We start from the raw sequence: 23,170 nt of genomic DNA, 5'->3' as shown, positions 1-23,170 counted from the left end.
TAGAGAACATCCACGATAAAGTACGCAACTTTCGGTGTTAAGAGAAAAACCCTGCCTCTACCGGAAGTCGCAGACGATGACGTCACATGTTGGATGGCTCGTCACATATTCACATTGTTTTTAATGGGAGCCTCCAACAAAAAGTGCTATTCGGACCGAGAAAACGACAATTTCTCCATTAATTTGAGCGAGGACGAAAGATTCGTGTTTGAGGATATTGATAGCGACGGACTAGAAAAAAAAAAAAAAACGCGATTGCATTGGGACGGATTCTGATGTTTTTAGACACATTTCCTAGGTTAATTCTGGGAAATCCCTTATCTTTCTATTGTGTTGCTAGTGTTTTAGTGATTTTAATATTACCTGATAGTCGGAAGGGTGTCTCCACGGGTGTCTTGACGCGCAGTGTCTCAGGGGAGTCGACGGCAGCTATGGACGGCACAAGCTCAGCTTTTCTCCGGTAAGAACTGACTTTTTAACCACAATTTTCTCACCTAAACCTGCTGGTTGACATGTGGTTGGGATCCATGTTCTCTGATCCATAGGAAAGTTTCACCTCCAGAAATGTTAAACAAGGAATCACCTTGTGTTTGTGTGGCTAGAGGCTATAGCCTCCCAACTCCATCTTTCTACTGTGACTTCTCCAATATTAATTGAACAAATCGCAAAAGATTCAGCAACACAGATGTCCAAAAAACTGTATAATTATGCCGTTTAAGCAGACGACTTTTAGCTGTGTGTGTGCGCAGCGCTCATATTTCCTAAAACCCCGTGACGTCTTGCGTACACGTCATCATTATACGACGTTTCGAAGGCGAAACTCCCGGGAAATTTTAAATTGTAATTTAGTAAATTAAAAAGGCCGTATTGGCATGTGTTGCAATGTTAATATTTCATCAGTGATATATAAAATATCAGACTTGTTTATTTTTCAAGAAGTTTTTAGTTATTTTTGTATCTTTTCTTCCAATTAGCTCAAGAAAGACCACTACAAATGAGCAATATTTTGCACTGTTATACAATTTAATAAATCAGAAACTGATGACATAGTGCTGTATTTTACTTCTTTATCTCTTTTTGTCAACCAAAAATGCTTTGCTCTGATTAGGGGGTACTTGAATTCAAAAAATGTTCACAGGGGGTACATCACTGAAAACAGGTTGAGAACCACTGATATAGATGATGTGTGTACCAAGTGCGCAGGGGCGCCGCTAGGGATTTTGGGCCCAATGAAAATAATCTTTACAGGGCCCCCAACACATAATTTCATGTAATTTCATCATCATTAGGAGCCTCTCTGGGCCCCCCTCAATCATGGGCCCCTAGAATCCGTCTCCTTTACCCCTCTTTTTCGGCGCCCCTGCAGGTGCATGACTGCCTCCCCGCTCCACGTTGATTAATGAGGCTGATAACGATAACGACGATGACGACGATGACGAAGGCGGCTCTTATTGGCCAGAGCCAATAAGCGCTCAGGAGGAGCGGGAGCCAGAGACGCCGCCGCCGCCACTCACAGGCGCACAAGGCTCGGCTGCGCTCGGAGCGCACGCCTATCCATCCAAAACCCACATGCGCTAAGCCGGGACCATGGATGCCACCCTCTACCAGATCATATTCGGGGAGCTGGCGGACTTAAACTGCACTTTGCTGGAAGCCTTTCCTGACACTTTTTGGGAAAACGCGTCATTGTCCCAGCTGAGCGCGGACGGTAAGAACGACTCCGATAGTTCCCCTCATCACTCCGCAAATGGTCTAATAGAAACTTTCCATTCCCTCAAGATTTCTATTGCAATGCCACCACTGATGAGATCGGCACCTGCTGGCCACGCAGCAGCACCGGGAAGATAGTGGAGAGACCCTGCCCCGAGTACATCAATGGGGTGAAGTACAACACCACCAGTAAGACATTTGAACTTCCTTTTTGTGCTTATTTATGTACGTCTACTCTCCTTGTTTATTTTTCCATGATCATCACCCACACTAAGCCTGGTTTAGTGCATCCATCCATCCATTTTCTACCGCTTAATCCCTTTTGGGGTCGCGGAGGGCGCTGGCCACTATCTCAGCTACAATCCGGCGGAAGGCGGCTTACACCCTGGACAAGTCGCCACCTCGTCGCAAGGCCAACACAGATAGACAGACAACATTCACACTCACATTCACACACTAGGGCCAATTTAGTGTTGCCAATCAACCTATCCCCAGGTGCATGTCTTTGGAAGTGGGAGGAAGCCGGAGTACCCGGAGGGAACCCACGCATTAACGGGGAGAACATGCAAATTCCACACAGAAAGATCCCAAGCCTGGGATTGAACCCAGGACTGCAGGGCCTTCGTATTGTGAAGCAGACGCACTAACCCCTCTGCCACCCGGGTTAGTGCAGTGGTTCTCAAATGGGGGTACGTGTACCCCTGGGGGTACCTGAAGGTATGCCAAGGGGTACGTGAGATTTTTTTTTTAATATTCCAAAAATAGCAACAATTAAAAAATCCTTTATAAATGCATTTATTGAATAATACTTTAACAAAATATGAATAGAAGATCATAAACTGGGAAAAGAAATACAACAATGCAATATTTAGTGTTGACCGCTACATTTTTTGTGGACATATTCCATAAATATTGATGTTAAAAATGTCTTTTTTTGTGAAGAAATGCTTAGAAATAAGTTCATGAATCCAGATGGATCTCTATTACAATCCCCTAAGAAGGCAGTTTAAGTTGATGATTACTTCTATGTGTAGCAATCTTTATTTATAATTGAATCACTTGTTTATTTTTCAACAAGTTTTTAGTTATGTTTATATCTTTTTTTCCAAATAGTTCAAGAAAGACCACTACAAATGAGCAATACTTGTTATACAATTTAATATATCAGAAACTGATGACATAGGGCTGTAATTTACTTCTTTATCTCTTTTTTTCAACCAAAAATGCTTTGATTTGGTTAGGGGGTACTTGAATTCCAAAAATGTTCACTGGGGGAACATCACTGGAAAAAGGTGGAGAACCACTGGTTTAGTGAAGTGTTTTTCAACCTTTTTTGAGTGTAGGCAGCACGGTGGAAGAGGGGTTAGTGCAGTGGTTCTTAACCTTGTTGGACGTACCGAACCCCATCAGTTTCATATGCGCATTCACCGAACCCTGCTTCAGTGAAAAATATAATGTTTTTTTTTTCAAATTCAAGAAAAAGTATTTTTTTTTTACTGGTGCACAAAATGAACCATGCATGAACCTCACTTCGTTGAAAGAACAAAACCAACACTATGAGGGGCCGTTGTATGTAAGAGTATTTCAGTAGTGTATGTAAGAGGTTAATTCTGAATAATGTCCCTAACGACCCCTCATACAACACAGTGCATCACCTCACAACAAATTACACACCTTACACACATTACCACAAATTGATTAATGTGGACCCCGACTTAAACAAGTTGAAAAACGTATTCGGGTGTTACCATTTAGTGGTCAATTGTACGGAATATCGACTGTACTGCATGTGTAAACTGTATTGTTTCATATAATGTATTCTCTTACCTTGCCATCTGCTAGTAAAAGTTTCAATCGATCAATCAAATAACCTGCAAATCAGATGGAAAATTAGAGGGAACATTGTTTGGGGGTATCCCTAATACGGTGATAGGGCGAATTTTTTTTTACACGATAAGTCGGATGTGTCTTTACCTCCGTAGTGGAGGCTGCGCCGAACCCCTAGGGTTCGATCGAACCCAGGTTAAGAACCACTAGGTTAGTGCATCTGCCTCACAATACGAAGGTCCTGAGTAGTCCTGGATTCAAGCCCGGGCTCGGGATCTTTCTGTGTGGAGTTGGCATGTTCTCCCTGTGGTTGCGTGGGTTCCCTCTGGGTACTCCAGCTTCCTCCCACCTCCAAGGACATGCACCTGGGGATAAGTTGATTGGCAACACTAAATTGGCCCTGGTGCAGTGGTTTTCAACCTTTTTTCAGTGATGGACCCCCTGTGAACATTTTTTTAATTCAAGTACCCCCTAATCAGAGCAAAGCGTTTTTGGTTGGAAAAAAAAAGAGATAAAGAAGTAAAATACAGCACTATGTCATCAGTTTCTGATTTATTAAATTGTATAACAGTGCAAAATATTGCTAATTGTTAGTGGTCTTTCTTGAACTATTTGGAAAAAAAAGATATAAAAATAACTTAAAACTTGTTGAAAAATAAACAAGTAATTCAATTATACGTTTGGAAATAAAGATTTCTACACATAGAAGTAATCATCAACTTAAAGTGCCCTCTTTGGGGATTGTAATCGAGATCCAACTGGATTCATGAATTTAATTCTAAACATTTCTTCACGAAGAAAGAAATCTTTAACATCAATATTTATGGAACATGTCCACAAACAATCTAGCTGTCAACACTGAATATTGCATTGATTCATTTCTTTTCACAGTTTATGAACTTAAATTCATATTTTGTTGAAGTATTATTCAATAAATATATTTATAAAGGATTTTTAAATTGTTGCTATTTTTAGAATATTTAAAAAAAATCTCAGGTACCCATTAGCATACCTTCAAGTACCCCCAGGGGTACGTGTACCCCCATTTGAGAACCACTGCCCTGTGTGAATGTGAATGTTGTCTTTCTGTGTTGGCCCTGCGATGAGGTGGAGACTTGTCCAGGGTGTACCCTGCCCTCCGCTCGAATGAAGCTGAGATAGGCTCCAGCGACCCCCGCGACCTCATTTGTTTCATTAAAAAAAATACAGAGGCACACCACCAGCAGAGGAGGTTAAAAAAATAAACTCCACCAGGTTGTCGTGGCTTAGTTAGAGTTTGTTGTTGTTTCCTGGGTGTAGTGCTTTAGTTCCTGTCTTGCGCTGTTATCCTGTTTTGTTGGTGTTCTCCTTTAGCAGCTTCACGCCTTCTTTTGAGCGTTATTGCCTGCACCTTCTTTGTTTTCGCATTCAAGAGTATTTAAGTTGAGCATACGCTGTTGCGATCCGCTACTCGGATCTTCACAGTTTGTTGTTTTGTTTCCATTTTTGTATATCTCTCCGTCTTACTCCTTATTTCCTGTTTGCTTTGTCACCATGGGAGCTTATTAGTTCACCTGCTCCTCGTTTTCGACGCACACCTGTTTGTTGTGGTTCATTTTGTGCACCAGTATAAAAACCCCCACATATAACTTTTATTTTTCACCAAAGAAGGGTTTGATTATTGCCTTATATAAGCCTGCCCCATTTGTTAGTTCTGCCTGGGTTCCTAATTTGCCTTCAAGCAACATTAACGACTGGTTCTTACACGTATGTTTATCCTCGCTAGCTTTTCACGCTTGGCCTTTGTTTTATTCTAGTTCTCACGCTGATGTATTGTTTTTCCTTTTTGTGTGCCTTTGTGCCAGTCTTAGTTTTTCTGTTTTCTATTCCTAGCTTCTATGCTAGCGTCCTTGGTTTGTTTTGTCTGTTAGCTCCAGTATTTTTGTTCGTAGCCTGCTTTTGTTAAATTTAATAAATCATTTAAACTTACCGTTGCTGTGTTCATGTCGGCGCATCCACAAAGGGACAAATTCGGCATCACTATGCCCACCAGTCAGTCGTATTATACGCTATCCTTCTTTTTGGGGAGATTGTTGATTGTCATGTACGGATGTACTTTGTGGACGCCGTCTCTGCTCTACACGCTGTAAGTTTTTGCTGTCGTCCAGCATTCTGTTTTTCTTTACGTTGTAGCCAGTTCAGTTTTACTTTTCGTTTTGCATAGCCATCCCTATTCTTCAGTGCCTTTTTCGTAGCGGGACTTGCCTTTGTGTTTATTTTTGATTTAAGCGTTACATTCCTTTTTTACCTGCACACTGTCTCCCGCTGTGCTCTGCATATTGGGATCACCACAAACAATCCTTGATGCGTTCCGACTTCTACAAAGCAATGAACTACCTGCTGCCACCTACTGATATGGAGTTTTACATGGTTACCCTGCCAAGCAGTATACAGCACAGACACTAGACAACATCACATTATTATTGATTTGCAAAATATATTTTTTTGACCAATTAAGTGAAGTTGCATATTTTCCCACAGCACAACAGACAATATCTCACGGTAGTGTGCCACGACACAGTGGTTGAAAAACACTGGCTTAGTGCACTTAAAGCAGTGGTGTGTCCAAAGTGCATTTGTGGCCCACAGCTAATAGTTTACCAGCCCGCCACACATTCTGGAAATGCTATTGCAAAAACTAAAAAAAAAAAGGAAAAAAATGGTGGAATAGGTGAAATTTAACTATAGAAAAAGTTGCAATGTTGACACAAAGCAGCCATGCAGGCTGTTTCTTTTTTCCTTTGTCGATCTTTATTTCAGGGGACGGTGTGGCGTGGTTGGGAGAGTGGCCGTGCCAGCAACCAGAGGGTTCCTTGTTCGATCCCCACCTCCTACCAACCTCGTCATGTCCGTTGTGTCCATGAGCAAGACACTTCACCTTTGCTCCTGATGGGTCGTGGTTAGGGCCTTGCATGGCAGCTCCCTCCATCAGTGTGTGAATGTGTGTGTGAATGTGGAAATAGTCAAAGCACTTTGAGTACCTTGAAGGTAGAAAAGCGTTATACAAGTATAACCCATTTACCATTGTCTTTTTTTGTTGTTGCCATTCTTCAAAAATTAAAATAAATAAAAAATCCATCACGATGCAATTTAAATGTGGTACAAAGGAACCCAAGGATGCAGACAGAAGATGAGTAATACAGTTCTTTACTTAGGGAAAGCGTACTCACTACAAAGATCCAAACAGCAGATTACAAAAAGCGACCGTGTGCGAAAAAGAGAAAAAATGAGCACCGTGGGGAAATAAAAAGAACAAAAGCTAATATGCAAAAATAACTAGACTTAGGTTGGAGTTGCAAGACGTGCAACCTACCAGACAACAGCTAGCTGGATGGCACTGGGAACAGCCAAGAACGTTTGCATCAAAAACTCCGGGAAAGCATTGAAGTCTTCTGACATGGAGAGTCAAGGAGTGTAATCGCCGAGTGCCGTCCAGCTGTCCAGGTGCTGCTTAAGTAGTGTCGGGAATATTGGACACAGCTGTGCACATCTTACAACTTAGCCCACAGGGGAACACAGAAAGTCTAGGAGGAAGACAACAAGTAAGAGCCAAACCAAAAAAGGAAAATTTAACATACAAGGTGGCAGCAGGCGGTTACAAAATCAATGTTATAATGAGTTATTGAGCTATTCAATACTCCAATTATTTCAAATATTTCCCTTTTAAATTGTTTTATGTGGAAAATATTGCATATATTGTGTGGTTGCCAAACAAAAACATTGTTTTCTTTGACAAAAGAGCATAAAACTAAATAGTTCAATCGTAAAAATCGACATATATGTCTGAAGTTGATCTGGTAACTTAAGTGTTGAAAGTAAATACAAAATAATAATAATAAAAATGTATCACTTTATGAGTGGGGCACCTTTTGGATCCCAAATGTATTTAAAGGTATTTTATTTATGGTATCACTTTGATTACTCAAAAATAATAATGAATTAAAAAAACAATGGTGTCCTGCATTATTGATCTTTTTAAAGCTCTAATTACTGTATTTTTCGGATTATAAGTCGCTCCGGAGTATACGTCGCACCGGCTGAAAATGCATAATAAAGATGGAAAAAAACATATACATCGCACTAGAGTATAAGTCGCATTTTTGGGGGACATTTTTTTTGATAAAATCCAACACAGAGAATAGACATTTGAAAGGCAATTTAAAATAAATAAAGAATAGTGAACAACAGGCTGAATAAGTGTACGTTATATGACGCATAAATAACCAACGGAGAAGGTGCCTGGTATGTTAACGTAACATATTATGGTAAGAGTCATTCAAATAACTATAACATATAGAACATGCTATACTTTTACCAAACAATCTGTCACTCCTAATCAATAAATCCGATGAAATCTTCTTCCTCGATATGGCTTCTAAACAACTCTGCCAACTCCGAAGGGATGCGCCGCTTCCTCTTGTCGTTTTCTGCTGCATATTTCACTACGTCCAGCTTGTAATCTGCTGTACATGATTTCCTTTTCGGTCCAATTTTTGTTCAGCCCTTCTCAGTTTTTATAAGTTACCGCTAACGATGAAATGATCCATTGTAATAGCTACGGCAGTAGCATATAGCAGTTAGCATTCCATGACCCACAATGCACTTCTGCCATGACCCTCCCCCGTCAAATTCTTATTGGTTGACGTGTGTGTGACGATTGCTGACATTTTCTTCGTCTTTTCCGCGAATGAGATAAATAATATTATTTGATATTGTGTAATCTGCAGTACATGATTTCCTTTTCGGTGCCATTTTTGTTCAGCTCTTCTCAGTCTTTATAAGTTACAGCCAACGATGAAATGATCCAATTTAATAGCTACAGCAGTAGCATATAGCCCAGGGGTAGGGAACTTATGGCTCTAGAGCCAGATGTGGCTCTTTTAATGACTGCATCTGGCTCTCAGATAAATCTTAGCTGACATTACTCAACAGGATAAGTAATGAATAATTCCGCTGGTAATCACGATGTTAAAAATAACGTTCAAAATATAAAACATTCCATTGCATTTTAATCCATCCATCCGTTTTGTACCGCACCTGTTCAGGAAATAACAATGTTATTAAAAAGAATTAGAGACTTATTATGCTCTAAAAATGTTGGTTTTACTTAAAAAATGCACGCCTAAAGTTGTATTCAGTGTTAAAAAATATGATATGGCTCTCACGGAAATACATTTTAAAATATTTGGCTTTCATGGCTCTCTCAGCCAAAAAGGTTCCCGACCCCTGATATAGCCTATAGCAGTTAGCATTCCATGACCCACAATCAACGTTCCCTCTAAGGTGCGCGCCTGTGCAATTGCGCACTGCTCACGTGTCCTCTGCCCACGGCAATTCTATGCCGCGCACAAAATCCAATTAAAAAAAATAAGCAATTTTCAACTGACTACAACAGGCCACAGAGACAAACAGTTTTCGTTATCACTGTTCAATTATTGTAACGTTTGTCGAAGACAAGAATTCCATCGATCACTTTGAGCTAAACTCTTTATAAACACATGACCAAAAACATCGCTAAACAATTTCCATCTAGCAGAGCTGGTCATTTTCTGCCGTACAATGCAGACCAAAACCAACTTTGCCATCTGTCATATCAACAGCAGCCGCTCGCTCTTTCTCACTTGTGCCAACACATGCACATATGAAACTCAGCCAGCGATGTGTTTACAGCCACACAAAATGTCGGACATTACCAACACCGCACATAACGTGTATGTAATTCCAGGTCGTTACTCTATGATTTACCAATTAAATGTGTGCTCATTCAGCTGTCATGTATTAAGAATCTTAATTTATGCTGTTATTATATTAAAGAAATACTAATAAAAATAAATATGTTTTACAAACGGAAAGTTACAGGAATGTACACATGATCCTATGTTTACATCTCATTGTGCAACATGTGAATGTTAATAATGGGAACTAAATGCGATATCTGAAAGGGGTACAAATGATATCCAAAGTAGGACCCCACCCAGACATACAGCTCATGAAAAACAATATTTGTTGTTCTTGTCATTGTAAGTCGGCCGAAACATTTATATTAGAAAATGATCACATGAAAGTGACTGCTGTCATTTGATTATAATCATAAGAAATGTAACTTGTTATTTAGTCAGGTTTGGGACAGGTGTGTTGCAGGTGTGGCCACAGTGTGCACGTCCGATGTTGCTCACATGTGCTCCACTGAATGCTCAAGGAGTTTTTGCGTTTGCTCACACACATGAAAAATTAGAGGGAACATTGCCCGCAATGCATTTCTGCCATGACCCTCCCTTGCCGAATTCTTATTGGTTGACGTTAATGTGACGATTGCTGACGTGTGTGTGATGATTGCTGACATATTCTTCGGCTCTTCCCCGAATGAGATAAATAATATTATTTGATATTTTACGGTAATGTGTTAATAATTTCACACATAAATTGCTCGGGAGTATATGTCGCACTCCCGCCAAATTATGAAAAAAAACTGCGACTTATAGTCCGAAAAATAAGGTACCGTTGCAATCCGTGACTCAGATCTTCACGTTTGTTTTTTCCATCTTTGTTTCATTCTCTTCTGACCCACTTACTTCCTGTTTAGTCCGTTACCATGGTTACACATTGATTTCACCTGCTCCTCGTTTTCTACACACACCTGGTTCTCCTTGATTACTCCCTATATAAGCTTTCCTCTTTTCTTTGTTCAGTCTGGGTCCATAAATTTGCCTTTGAGCAACAGTATAGAATAACTTCCCGTATGTATATTCTCGCTAGCTTTTCACGCTATGCCTTTGTTTTATTCCAGCTCTCACGCTGGTGATTTGTTTTTCTTTTCTGTGTGCCTTAGTGCCAGTCTTAGTTTTTCTGTTTTCTATTCATAGCTTTTATGCTAGCGCCCTTGGTTTATTTTGTCTGTTAGCTCCAGTCTTTTTGTTTGTAGCCTGCTTTTGTTAAGTTTAATAGATCATTTAAACTTACCATAGCTGTGTTCTTGTCGACGCATCCACAGAGGGACAAACTCGGCATTACTATGCCAATCAGTCACTACAGGTACTTTACATCAAACATTGCTTTCTGAATGTTTTGAGCAGAGGGGAAATACTGCACATTTTATTGTTATTTTAATAAGAAACTAAGTTGTCTTTGAGAGAAAAAGCATAAAACCTTTTTTTTTTTTTTTTAACTTTATATCAAGCTGGAGTTGATATACTGTAGAGATTTACTGTAAGCATTAAATACAATGAAAATAATAATAATTTGACCTGTTTTTAACATTTTAATGACTTAGAGCCTTTATGGTCCCCGGGAGCCCTAAAGGTATAAAAAAACAAATAAATCCATTTATATTTTGTTAGGGTTTGAAAATTAAACATATCAAAATGGCCACTGCATGCTTAAATTTTTCCGTGTGCGGCCCTCAGTGGAAAAAGGTTGGACACCCCTGACTTAAAGTGGTGGTGGGTCTGTGGAGCAGCTCGTTCGGTTTTGACCAGGGGTGTCAGAGATACGGCCCGAGGACCGGATCAGGCCCGCGAACCGGTTATATCCTGAGTTTGCCAAGTATGAAAATTAACTTGAAATGTTTGAATAAAAGAAACAACTGTTCTGAATGTGTCCACTAGAGGTCGCGATAGCAATTCTTTGTATCCTTGTAGATGATGCTACATATGTACAAAATAAACCCCATGTTAGTACATAAGTCGAGGAAAATGATCAAACTACATAACATACTGTAATTTGATTTTGATAGCAAAAGTTTCGGTTCGCAGCAGAGTGTGAAGCGACCGGAATGAGAATCAGCACCTCCAAGTCCGAGTCCATGGTTCTCGCCCGGAACAGGGTGGAGTGCCATCTCCGGGTTGGGGAAGAGACCCTGCCCCAAGTGGAGGAGTTCAAGTACCTAGGAGTCTTGTTCACGAGTGAGCGAAGAGTGGATCGTGAGATCGACACGCGGATCGGTGCAGCGTCTTCAGTAATGCGGACGCTGTATCTATCTGTTGTGGTGAAGAAGGAGCTGAGCCGGAAGGCAAAGCTCTCAATTTACCGGTCGATCTACGTTCCCATCCTCACCTATGGTCATGAGCTTTGGGTCATGACCGAAAGGATAAGATCACGGGTACAAGCGGCCGAAATGAGTTTCCTCCGCCGTGTGGCGGGGCTCTCCCTTAGAGATAGGGTGAGAAGCTCTGCCATTCGAGAGGAGCTCAAAGTAAAGCCGCTGCTCCTCCACATCGAGAGGAGCCAGATGAGTTGGCTCGGGCATCTGGTCAGGATGCCACCCGAACACCTCCCTAGGCAGGTGTTTAGGGCACGTTCAACCGGTAGGAAGTCACGGGGAAGACCCAGGACACGTTAGGAAGACTATGTCTCCCGGCTGGCCTGGGAACGCCTCGGGATCCCCCGGGAAGAGCTAGTCGAAATGGCTGGGGAGAGGGAAGTCTGGGCTTCCCTGCTTAGGCTGCTGCCCCCGCGACCCGACCTCGGATAAGCGAAAGAAGATGGATGGATGGATGGAAAGTTTATCTTGAAAGATTGAAAATTAACACCAATGAGTTGACTGATGAACATTATCACATAATTTATTCAGAAAATATAAATAACAACAAATAAAGTATAAATACTATAAACCACAACAGGTATTTGTAAAAAAAAAAACCAACAACATTGTGATTTGTACAATTTCAGAATATGCTTGTTCTATTTTTAAACGAAAAAAAAAATCGGAAGTTGTTTTTATTTTTAATTTATCCTACCGTGATTATACCAGTCTGGCCCACTTGGTGGTAGATATTTGTCCATGTGGCCCCTGATGTAAAATGAGTTTGACACCCCTGGCATATCCCCTCCCATCAATGTAACAGCTGCTCCACACTAAGCACGGCTTGTGCATGTAACGCGACATGACACTGCACTCAAAGTGGAGTGTACGGCCTGAGGGCCGGATCAAGCCCGCGAACAGGTTTTATCCTGAGTTTGCTAAGTATAAAAATTAACCTGAAATTTTATAATGAAAGAAACAGCTGTCCTAAATATGTCCACTGGATGTCGCGGTACCAATTCTTTGTAGATGGTGCTACTACATATGTACAAAATATACCACCTGATGTTAGTAGATCAGTCAAGGAAAATGACCAAATTACATAAATAACATATGGTAATTAAATGATGTTTAAAACATTTTTATCTTGATGGATTGAAAATTAACACCAATGACTATCTGAGATAGGCACCAGCGCCCCCCGCAACCCCAAAAGGAAAAAGCGGTAGGAAATGGATGGATGGATGGTCTATCTGTGTTGGCCATGTGATGAGGTGGCAACTTGTCCAGGGTGTAAACCACCTTCCGCCCGAATGCAGCTGAGATAGGTTCCAGCACACCTCGCAACCACAAAAGGGACAAACGGTAGAACATGGATGGATGGAGGAGTTGACTGATGAACATTATTTACTTATGTACATGGGGAGTAGACGGCACATATAACAAGGGGGCATATATATATATATATATATAAATATATATATGTATATATATATAAACAAGCAATAATCTAAATAAACAAGAAAATGGAGTGTGATTGGATGCAAAGTGTGTATGATGTGTGACTATATGTGGACATTAGCTGTTGAGTGTTACCGGTAGTGTTGAGCGAGAGGCGGAAGATCAGGAGAGACCACGCAGAGCTCGGAAGTCCGTGAGCAAGCAGGAAGTCAAGGGACTATAGCGGGGCGAAGAAGGTCCGTGTCCAAGCGGGAGGTCCTGATCCAGAAGGAGCTCAGGGAAGCAGAGAAAAGGCGGGGTGAGACAAGACGCAAAGCTTGAAACTCGTAAATAAAGGGGTAGATGCAAGGAACGACAAGGGTAGAAACACAAGACCAATTATACGACGAGGAAAAAAACAAAAAAAGGAGAAAGGCATAGAGCTTTGTAGTTGGCTTACTGTACTCCAACAGAATACTACATTCTGGCCCAGAAAAGCAGGTTGTGCAGGCTTTTGAAGGAAAGACCTCTGATCAACTTCAGTTTTGCTGATTGATGGTGATTGACTGCAGCTGGCGGCTGCAGCAGGACTGATATGCGCAGGTGCCCTCTTGGAGGCGCAATCAGCAGAGCGCACAGGTGAGGGCTTATTTGAATGCGCCCTGGCCGTGACATATATAATTTGTTCAGAAAATATAACTAACGACAAATAAACGTAGAATACTATTAACCACAACATGTAATTGTAAAAAAAAACCAACAACATTAAGATTTCTACAATTTCAGAATGTGCCTGTTTTATTTTTAATCAAAGAAAAGATTCGGAAGTTGTCTTTTATTTTTAAGTTATCCTGCCATGATTTTACCAGTCTGTCCCACTTGGGAGTAGATTTTTGTCCATGTGGCCCCCATGTAAAATGAGTTCGAAACCCCTGCTTCAGACTGATGCAGCAAATGACAGGTAATTAGGCACAGCATCTCAAATGAAATGACTCTGCATGACATTTGCTCTCACAGCAGGCAGGAAAAACAGACTCTCATTCAACTCTCACCATCCAGTTGAATGTCTTTCTTGCAACGACTTGTCGTTATTGACAGTGTTTCAGTAATTTTATGAATAATTACTACTTGAAGAAAGGTGTATTATCCTTGGAAGCGGAATGCCAAATAATTGTTAGTTATTTTTAAAAGTACAAATGTACAACAATTATTCTCAACAAAGGAAGAGAAATATAACCTTAGAGGGAAAATCTAATTTAAAACATTTGTATGCTCGTACAACACTTAAAACCTTTAGCATATCAGTAGGTGGAATTAAACTATGAAATTGGTTAAGCAAATAAATCAAACAAAGCACAAATATGATTCAGTTTAAGAGACTGCTCCAACTACAAGTGTTCATAAAGTACGCAGAACAAGTATTATGAACCCTTTTTTTTGTTTTGTTTGATTTTTTTATTTTAATTTTTTAAAATTGAGACAACGATCCATCCATCCATTTTCTACCGCTTATTCCCTTTGGGGTCACGGGGGGCGCTGGTGCCTATCTCAGCTACAATCGGGCGGAAGGCGGGGTACACCCTGGACAAGCCGCAACCTCATCGCAAGGCCAACACAGATAGACAGACAACATTCACACTCACATTCACACACTAGGGCCAATTTAGTGTTGCCAATCAACCTATCCCCAGGTGCATGTCTTTGGAGGTGGGAGGAAGCCAGAGTACCCGGAGGGAACCCATGCATTCACGGGGAGGACATGCAAACTACACACAGAAAGATCCCGATCCCGGGATTGAACCCTGACTACTCAGGACCTTCGTATCGTGAGGCAGACGCATTAACCCCTCTTCCACCGTGAAGCCCTGAGAGAAAGATAATTTATGTATTTAATATTTGTTTACTTGCTATGTAAGTGTTCAGTGTTCTGTTACAGAGAACAAAGAAATAGGATAAAATTGCTATGGTATGAAAAGAGGTAGGATTCAATAAGCTCAGCTTCTTCCTACTCCTTTTCGGACGTGCTGTAATGAAACAACTGGAAAATATGTGATGAATTACATTGTATGCATGTTCAAAGTAAACTGAAACTGAACAGAACTGAACTGAAAGTCCACAGAAAATTGCAGCGTATATCCTTTGCTTACTTGTAGATCAGGGTGATGTGTCCTAAAAATAAATCAACATTATTTTTCCTCCCACAAAATTAGATTTACTTTTTTTACTTATTTGTCCCCTACTTTTTTTTAAAGGAACCAATGAATACAAATAATAAGATAATTTAAAATATGTTTAGTTTTTTGTTTTTTTTTATCAAAGACTAGTACAGGGGTGTCAAACTAATTTCAGTTCAGGGGTCGCATGAGGAAGATCCGTGCACACGAGGGCCGGACTATTAAAATCATAGCATTAAAAATGAAAAAAATGAAGACAACTTCAAAATGTTTTCTTTGTCTTACTTTGGCCAAAAATAGAGCAAATACATTCTGAAAATATTACAATAAAAATATAGAAAAAAATACCGGCAGCGGTTAAGTTTAGATCCATGAAGGAAAGAAGAAAGTGAATGAATATTTATAACTGAATACATTTACATATGCATAAAAACATGTTTTCTTTTGTATTATGTTTTTTTAAATGAATTAAGGAATGTTTAGGACAACCTTTTTCCAAAACACAATGTAGAATGTTAGATATACCAGGATAATGCATACATTTATCTTTTGTTTTCAAAACAGGTACATAAAAAGTGGGACCCCAAAAATTTACTGCGGGGCCCCATTTTTATGACTTGATTGGGCTCCTGGGACCCCATTTTGAAAATCCTTAGTGCCAACACTGATAGTGTCACAGTGGCTTACACGTGCATCACATCTCATAAGCTTGACAACAAATTGTGTCCCAAAAAAAAAAAAGGTATTTTAGGTTTATTTAATAGTTAAAACAAATTTAAATAATGGATCCCAGTGGGCCGGTTCTGTTACTAATCAAATATAATCTTGGGGGCCACAGATAATTCATTCGTGGGCCGGATCTGGCCCACGGTCCTTGACTTTGACACACAGGCACTAGTAGTTTGAAATGACACTGCATTCACTGCAGCTTACTCTTAGCACAATTAAAAATTTAATTGTGGAAGACTTCTCTTTAGCAGGACTAAATCAAGGCTGCAGCAGCTGTCAGGTGATAGAAATCTTTTTTTATTTTCTTGCTCTTTCGTGCAATCTTTTTCTTCTGCTCCATCTGGCTCGTCTCTGCGGTCAGTGCTTACTTCCCTCTCCCTCATGATCTCTGACGCTGCTGATAAAGAGACAGGTGATTAGATAGCTCGTTCCAGCTGAGATATCTCCTCACCTGTTGTTGCTTCACAGCGGGCTCCTGCGCATGCTCTACCCAAAGGGGATGCGTGGACCACGCCCCTCCAAAATGCCTCCACCGCCAGTTTCTTCCCAAACTACTTTGCGTTTGTACTCAGGGAGCCTGTATGGCTGAGACCGCACCGTAACCCCCGGGCTGGTCTCAATATGATGTCAGATGAGATCCGTGCGCTCGGGCCGCGAGGAGAACACATCCGAGTAGCGCTGCTGTATTTCAGCAACCTCCGCTCTCTGTGCCAATGTGAGCTGCTTGTCACAGGGGAGAGGAGGGGAAGAGGCGGAGCCCGGGATCTCCGGCTCCAACTCCTCCTCCTCCCTCATTACCGTCACCATGGAAACATGCTCCGCCTCCCTCCATGCTTTCAGTAGGTTCAAATGGTATATTTGTGTGCCTCCACCTCGGTCTTGAACTCCTCCACTTGAGGCAGGGTCTCCTCCCCAACCCGAAATGGCACCCCGCCCTTTTCCGGGCGAGAACCATGGACTTGGACTTGGAGGTGCTGATTCTCATTCCGGTCACTTCACACTCGGCTGCGAACCGATCGAGTGAGAGCTGAAGATACCGGCCAGATGAAACCATCAGGACCACATCATCTGCAAAAAGCAGAGACCTAATCCCACGGCCACCAAACCGGAAGAGCCCTCAACGCCTTGACTGCGCCTAGAAATTCTGACAAAGGACAGCCTTGGCGGAGTCCAACCCTCACTATAAATGTGTCCGACTTACTGCTGGCAATGCGGACCAAGCTTTGACACTGATCATACAGGGAGCGGACCGCCACAATAAGACAGTCCGATACCCCATACTCTCTGAGCACTCCCCACAGGACTTCCCGAGGGACACGGTCGAATGCCTTCTCCAAGTCCACAAAGCACATGTAGACTGGTTGGGCAAACTCCCATGCATCCCCAAGAACCTTGCTGAGAGTATAGAGCTGGTCCACAGTTCCACGACCAGGACGAAAACCACACTGTTCTTCCTAAATCCGAGGTTCGACTATCCGGCGTAGCCTCCTCTTCGGTACACCTGAATAAACCTTACCGGGAAACCGAGGAGTGTAATCCCACGATAGTTAGAAAACACCCTCCGTTCCCTCTTCTTAAAGAAAGGGAACACCACCCCGGTTTGCCAAACCAGAGGTACCGCGCCCGATGTCCACGCGATGCTGCAGAGTCTTGTCAACCAAGTCAGCCCCACAGCATCCAGAGCCTTAAGGAACTCCGGGAGGATCTCATCTTCCCCCGGGGCCTTACCCCCGAGGAGCTTTTTAATTACCTCAGCAACCTCAGCCCCAGAAATAGGACAGCCCACCCCAGATTCCCCAGGCACCGCTTCCTCATAGGAAACGTGTTGGTGGGATTGAGGAGGTCTTCGAAGTATTCCCTCCACCTATCCACAACATCCACAGTCGAAGTCAGCAGAACACCATCCGCACCATAGACGGTGTTGACAGTGCACTTCTTCCCCTTCCTGAGGCGGCAGATGGTGGTCCAGAATCGCTTCGAAACCGTCCGGAAGTCGTTTTCCATGGCTTCCCCGAACTCCTCCCATGTCCGAGTTTTTTGCCTCCGCGACCGCTAAAGCTGCACACCGCTTGGTCCGTCGGTACCCGTCCACTGCCTCGGGAGTCCTATGAGCCAAAAGAACCCGATAGGACTCCTTCTTCAGCTTGACGACATCCCTCACTGCTGGTGTCCACCAACGGGTTCTGGGTTTACAGCCACGACAGGCACCAACAACTTTGCGGCCACAGCTCCAATCAACTGCTTCGACAATAGAGGTGCGGAACATGGTCCACTCGGACTCAATGTCCCGCACCTCCCTCGTGACATGTTCAAAGTTCTTCCGGAGGTGGGAATTGAAACTCTCTCTGACAGGAGACTCTGCCAGACGTTCCCAGCAGACCCTCACAATGCGCTTGGGCCTGCCAGGTCTGTCCGGCATCCTCCCCCACCGTCGCAGCACACTCACCACCAGGTGGTGATCGGTAGAAAGCTCCGCCCCTCTCTTCACCTGAGTGTCCAAAACATGAGGCCGCAAATCCGATGACACAACTACAAAGTCGATCATGGAACTGCGGCCTAGGCCTAGTGGACACCCGTATGTTTGAACATGGTGTTTGTTATGGACAATCCGTGACGAGCACAAAAGTCCAATAACAAAACACAAGGGAATCACCCGGGGGAGTACTTTCCAGTACTCCCTCGAGTGTACCCAAACAGGGTGGGTACTCTGAACTGCTGTTTGGTGCGTAAGCACAAACAACAGTCAGGACCTTCCCCCCCACCCGAAAGCGGAGGGAACCTACCCTCTCGTCCACAGGGTTGAACTCCAACGTGCAGGCTTTGAGTTGGGGGGCAACGAGAATTGCCACCCCAGCCCGTTGCCTCTCACTGCCGGCAACGCCAGAGTGGAAGAGAATCCAGTTCCTCTCGAGAGAACTGGTTCCAGAGCCCTTGCTGTGCGTCGAGGTGAGTCCGACTATATCCAGCCGGAACTTCTCTACCTTGCGCACTAGCTCAGGCTCATTCCCCCCCAGTGAGGTGACGTTCCACGTCCCAAGAGCTAGCTTATGTAGCTGAGGATCGGACCACCAAGTGCACTGCCTCCGGCATTCGCCCAGCTCACAATGCACCCGACCTCTATGGCCCCTCTTTTGAGTGGTGAGCCCATTGGAGGGACGACCCACATTGCCTCTTCGAGCTGTGCCCGGCCGGGCCTCATGGGGACAGGCCCGGCCACCAGGCGCTCGCCATCGTGCCCCAACTCCGGTGACCCGCGTCCGGGCGAGGGAAATCTGAGTCCATTTTGTTGTAATTCCATAGAAGTATTTGTCTAATCACTCACCTAGGACCTGTTTGTCTTGGGAGACCCTACCATGGCTCCTAGGATCATTGGGACACGCAAACTCCTCTACCACGGTAAGGTAGCAGCTCAGAGAGGCACGCACTGCCTTTGCGTGCTGGCCCAATCACATAATATCTTCAGCTTTTCACACACACAAGTGAATGGAAGGCATACTTGTTCAACAGCCATACAGGTCACACTGAGAGTTGCCGTACAAACAACTTTAACTTTGTTACAAATATGCGTCACACTGTGAACCCACACCAAACAAGAATGACAAACACATTTCGGGAGAACATCTGCACCGTAACACAACATAAACACAACAGAACAAACCCAGCACTAACTCTTCTGGGACGCTACAATATACACCCCCCGCTACCGCCTACACCCCCCGCCTCAACCCCGCCCCCCTCAATCTCCTAATGCTCTCTCAGGGAGAGCATGTCCCAAATTCCAAGCTGCTGTTTTGAGGCATGTTAAAAAAAAGAGTGCAGTTTGGGACTTCAATAATAAATATGGCAGTGCTATGTTGACAGTTGTTTTCCATAACTTGAGTTGATTTATTGTGTTACATTGTTTAATGCATCCAGCGGAGCATTGCAACAAAATTAGGCATAATAATGTGTTAATTCCACGACTGTAAATATCTGTATCGGTTGATATCGGAATCGGTAATTAAAGAGTTTTAAAATATCAGAATATCGGGTATCGGCAAAAAGCCATTATTGGACATCTCTAGTTTTATATTTGCAGTAAAAGTCAGCACGAAGTGGTTGTTGGGATATATTTATTTATTAAGTTTGTAATGTATTATGCATTGATGCATTGTTATTCTTAACAGGTGGACCATGATTCTTTTTACAAAGCAAGTAAAATATTTTTAAAGCTATTATTCCTATTTAACAGATTTGATACAGTTTGTAAAGGACTTATTGCTTTATTATTTAAGTTTAAAAAAAAAAAAAGTAATATGACAGTCAACCAAAGAAAATCCAGATGATGTCCCAGAAAGGCAGACTCCTTCTGCGTCTTTCTTGTTGTATTAAATACAGCAACATCACCCCCCTGGACCGCGAATGGGACAAGTGGTAAAAAAATTAATGGATGGAACATCACAAAGTACTACTCAGATATTATTTTTAAAGGTTTTTAAAGGCCTACTGAAATTTGATTTTCTTATTCAAACAGGGATAGCAGGTCCATTCTATGAGTCATACTTGATCATTTTGCGATATTGCCATATTTTTGCTGAAAGGATTTAGTAGAGAACATCGACGATAAAGTTCGCAACTTTTGGTCGCTAATAAAAAAGCCTTGCCTTTACCGGAAGTAGCAGACAATATGTACGTGATGTCACGAGTTGTATGACTCCTCACATCCTCACATTGTTTACAATCATAGCCAGCTGCAGCTGAGAAAGCGACAATTCCCCCATTAATTTGAGCGAGGATCAAAGATTCGTGGATGAGGAAATTTGGAGTGGAGGACTAGAAAAAAGAAGAAAAAGTTTTGAAAAAAAAAGTTATTGCAGTGGTAGCGATTCAGATGTTATTAGACACGTTTACTAGGATAATTCTGGAAAATCCCTTATCTGCCTATTGTGTTGCTAGTGTTTTAGTGAGATTAAATAGTACCTGAAAGTCTGAGGGGTGTGGGCACGGGTGTGGTGACGCCAGAGTCTCTGAGGGAAGTCACGAAGCTGCAGCAGGACGGAAGCTCCGCTGATGTCTCCGGTAAGAGGCAACTTATTACCACATTTTTCTCACCAAAAACTGTGGTTGACATGTAGTCGGGATCCATGTTCGCTTGACCGCTCTGATCCATAGTAAAGCTTCATCTTCGGGAATTTTAAACAAGGAAACAACGGCCGTGTTTGTGTGGCTAAAGGCTAATAGCTTCCCACCTCCATCTTTCTACTTTGACTTCTCCATTATTAATTGAACAAATTGCAAAAGATTCAGCAACACAGATGTCCAGAATACCGTGTAATTATGCGATTAAAGCAGACTACTTATAGCTTGGATCGGGCTGGTAAATAATGTCCGCTACAACCAGTGACGTCAAACGCACGCGTATTCATCCCGTGAAGTTTTCAACACGACACTTCGCGGGGAATTTAAAATTGCAATTTAGTAAACTAAAAAGGCCGTATTGGCATGTGTTGCAATGTTAATATTTCATCATTGATATATAAACTATCAGATTGCGTGGTCGGTAGTAGTGGGTTTCAGTAGGCCTTTAATGTAATTGTGAATAGAAATATCTTCTATGAAAGGCCAGGCTATTTTTTAAAATTCATTTTAAATAATCCCTCAGCTCTACAATATAGCAGTTAATGTTTTTTATAATGTTTATACTTTCAAATGTACATGCCTTTTTGCTCTTACATGACATTTAGCAATACTAACTTGCTGCTGAAATGTCACCTGACTAATTCCAAATACTGCTAATAATATTACATGTTACATATAGGTGCCTGTGTGGAGAACAAAAAAGTATTAAAAAAAACATCGAAGCACAAATTAAAATGGCAACGTGAAACATAGTGGCAGACCCGAAACAAAACTAATAATGCATCTTCCAGTCTCACATTCTTTTTCAGTGCAGCCACAAACTATGATTAAAAGGAAGTAAGGCAAACTCTTGCATCAATCACCCACGCAAACAAAAAGTAGTGCAAACTGGGTCTCTGCCTAACACAATCACAAAACTTCCGCGTTGTATCAAGCACGAGGTCCCAGTGCTACAATGGGATGGGGCGTCGGGCTGAGTTTTCCTTCTGAGCTATTGTTATCTCCATAATAGGCTCAGGTGCAGACTCATTATCCCCCACCAAACACACTCACTGGTGTCCATGTTGCTCATTCACCCTCTGCTTTTGCTGCTACTTCATCTTGATGGACGTACCTGCTGCTTTGACCCCTGTTTCCTCTGCATAAAGTGTAGTGTTTTGTGTTTAAGGACCTTTATTTCAATTGTTTATGGCACTGTTTACTATACATCGATTCATAAATTTGGATCTCCACAGTAGGGCTGGGCGATATATCGATATAATCGATATATTTTGGGTTTGTCTCTGTGCGATATAGAAAATGAATACATCGTGATATTCGAGTATACGTTCTCACGCAGTTGCTTTTAGCTGCTGGCATTACAGTACAGGCTCTTCTCACTTTCTTATCTCTCCTTCTCACAGACAGCAAGCGCACCTTGTTACATACGTCACATACTGTCACGTCATACGTCACATACGTATACGCCCTCGCGGAGCAGAGAGGTAGCAGCATGGGTAACGTTAGCTTTGATGCTAGAGGAGCCGTGGGAGTGGTAATACGAGAGAAAGAAGGTGCGAATCTGCTAAATAATGAAGGAAGAATTAATTCCCCAAAAACAGCAGGGGGTCCATCATCTGGAGATGGCTTCAAGCGGGAATATGTTGAACATACAACGGTAATTTGTCAAACGTGATGCAAAAGCGTTGCTACAAAAAGTAGCATTACTGCGAAAATTAAGCATCCTTTGAAAAGGTACCTGCTATAGCATGAAGAGTGATTACTCCGCATGTCAACATCTCCATTCAGTGCCACATGCCCACACCATCAAAATGCCAAGGCAAACATTTCAATCAACACGGAATGAAAAAAATAGTAAACAACAAAAGGAGATAATGTCCGCTGTAACCTGCCACATAGCGAAGGACGAACACTATTTGATCTCCTATTATGCAGCTCATTTTTATTTGACAGTTATTCAAATATCTTGTGTGACATCATGCACAAAAGTGCACTGTTTGTTTTTAACTATTGTAGTGGCGTTCTGTACAAAAAGTGAACTTTAATTTAGTGTTGTTTTGATGTGTCATCTTAGTGACATCATGCACAAAAGTGCACTAATAGCTTGTTTTAA

General features: G+C 42.2%; 1 protein-coding gene across 1 annotated transcript in view; it reads left to right on the top strand.

Moving 5' to 3' along the window:
• The first annotated feature begins 1,511 nt into the window (after positions 1-1,511).
• The window catches only part of LOC133568551 (corticotropin-releasing factor receptor 2), a 170,460-nt gene continuing 148,801 nt past the window's right edge, over positions 1,512-23,170 (top strand). The window contains exons 1-2 of the mRNA XM_061920556.1: positions 1,512-1,708; positions 1,780-1,899. Coding sequence (XP_061776540.1) covers positions 1,588-1,708; positions 1,780-1,899 — 241 coding nt within the window. The 5' untranslated portion in view covers positions 1,512-1,587. The remainder of the gene's footprint in view (positions 1,709-1,779; positions 1,900-23,170) is intronic.

Source organism: Nerophis ophidion, linkage group LG14 (genome assembly GCF_033978795.1).
Source record: "Nerophis ophidion isolate RoL-2023_Sa linkage group LG14, RoL_Noph_v1.0, whole genome shotgun sequence".
Lineage (NCBI taxonomy): Eukaryota > Metazoa > Chordata > Actinopteri > Syngnathiformes > Syngnathidae > Nerophis > Nerophis ophidion.
Note: the sequence above shows the minus strand (reverse complement) of the source record. Positions and strands in the feature narration are given on the sequence as shown.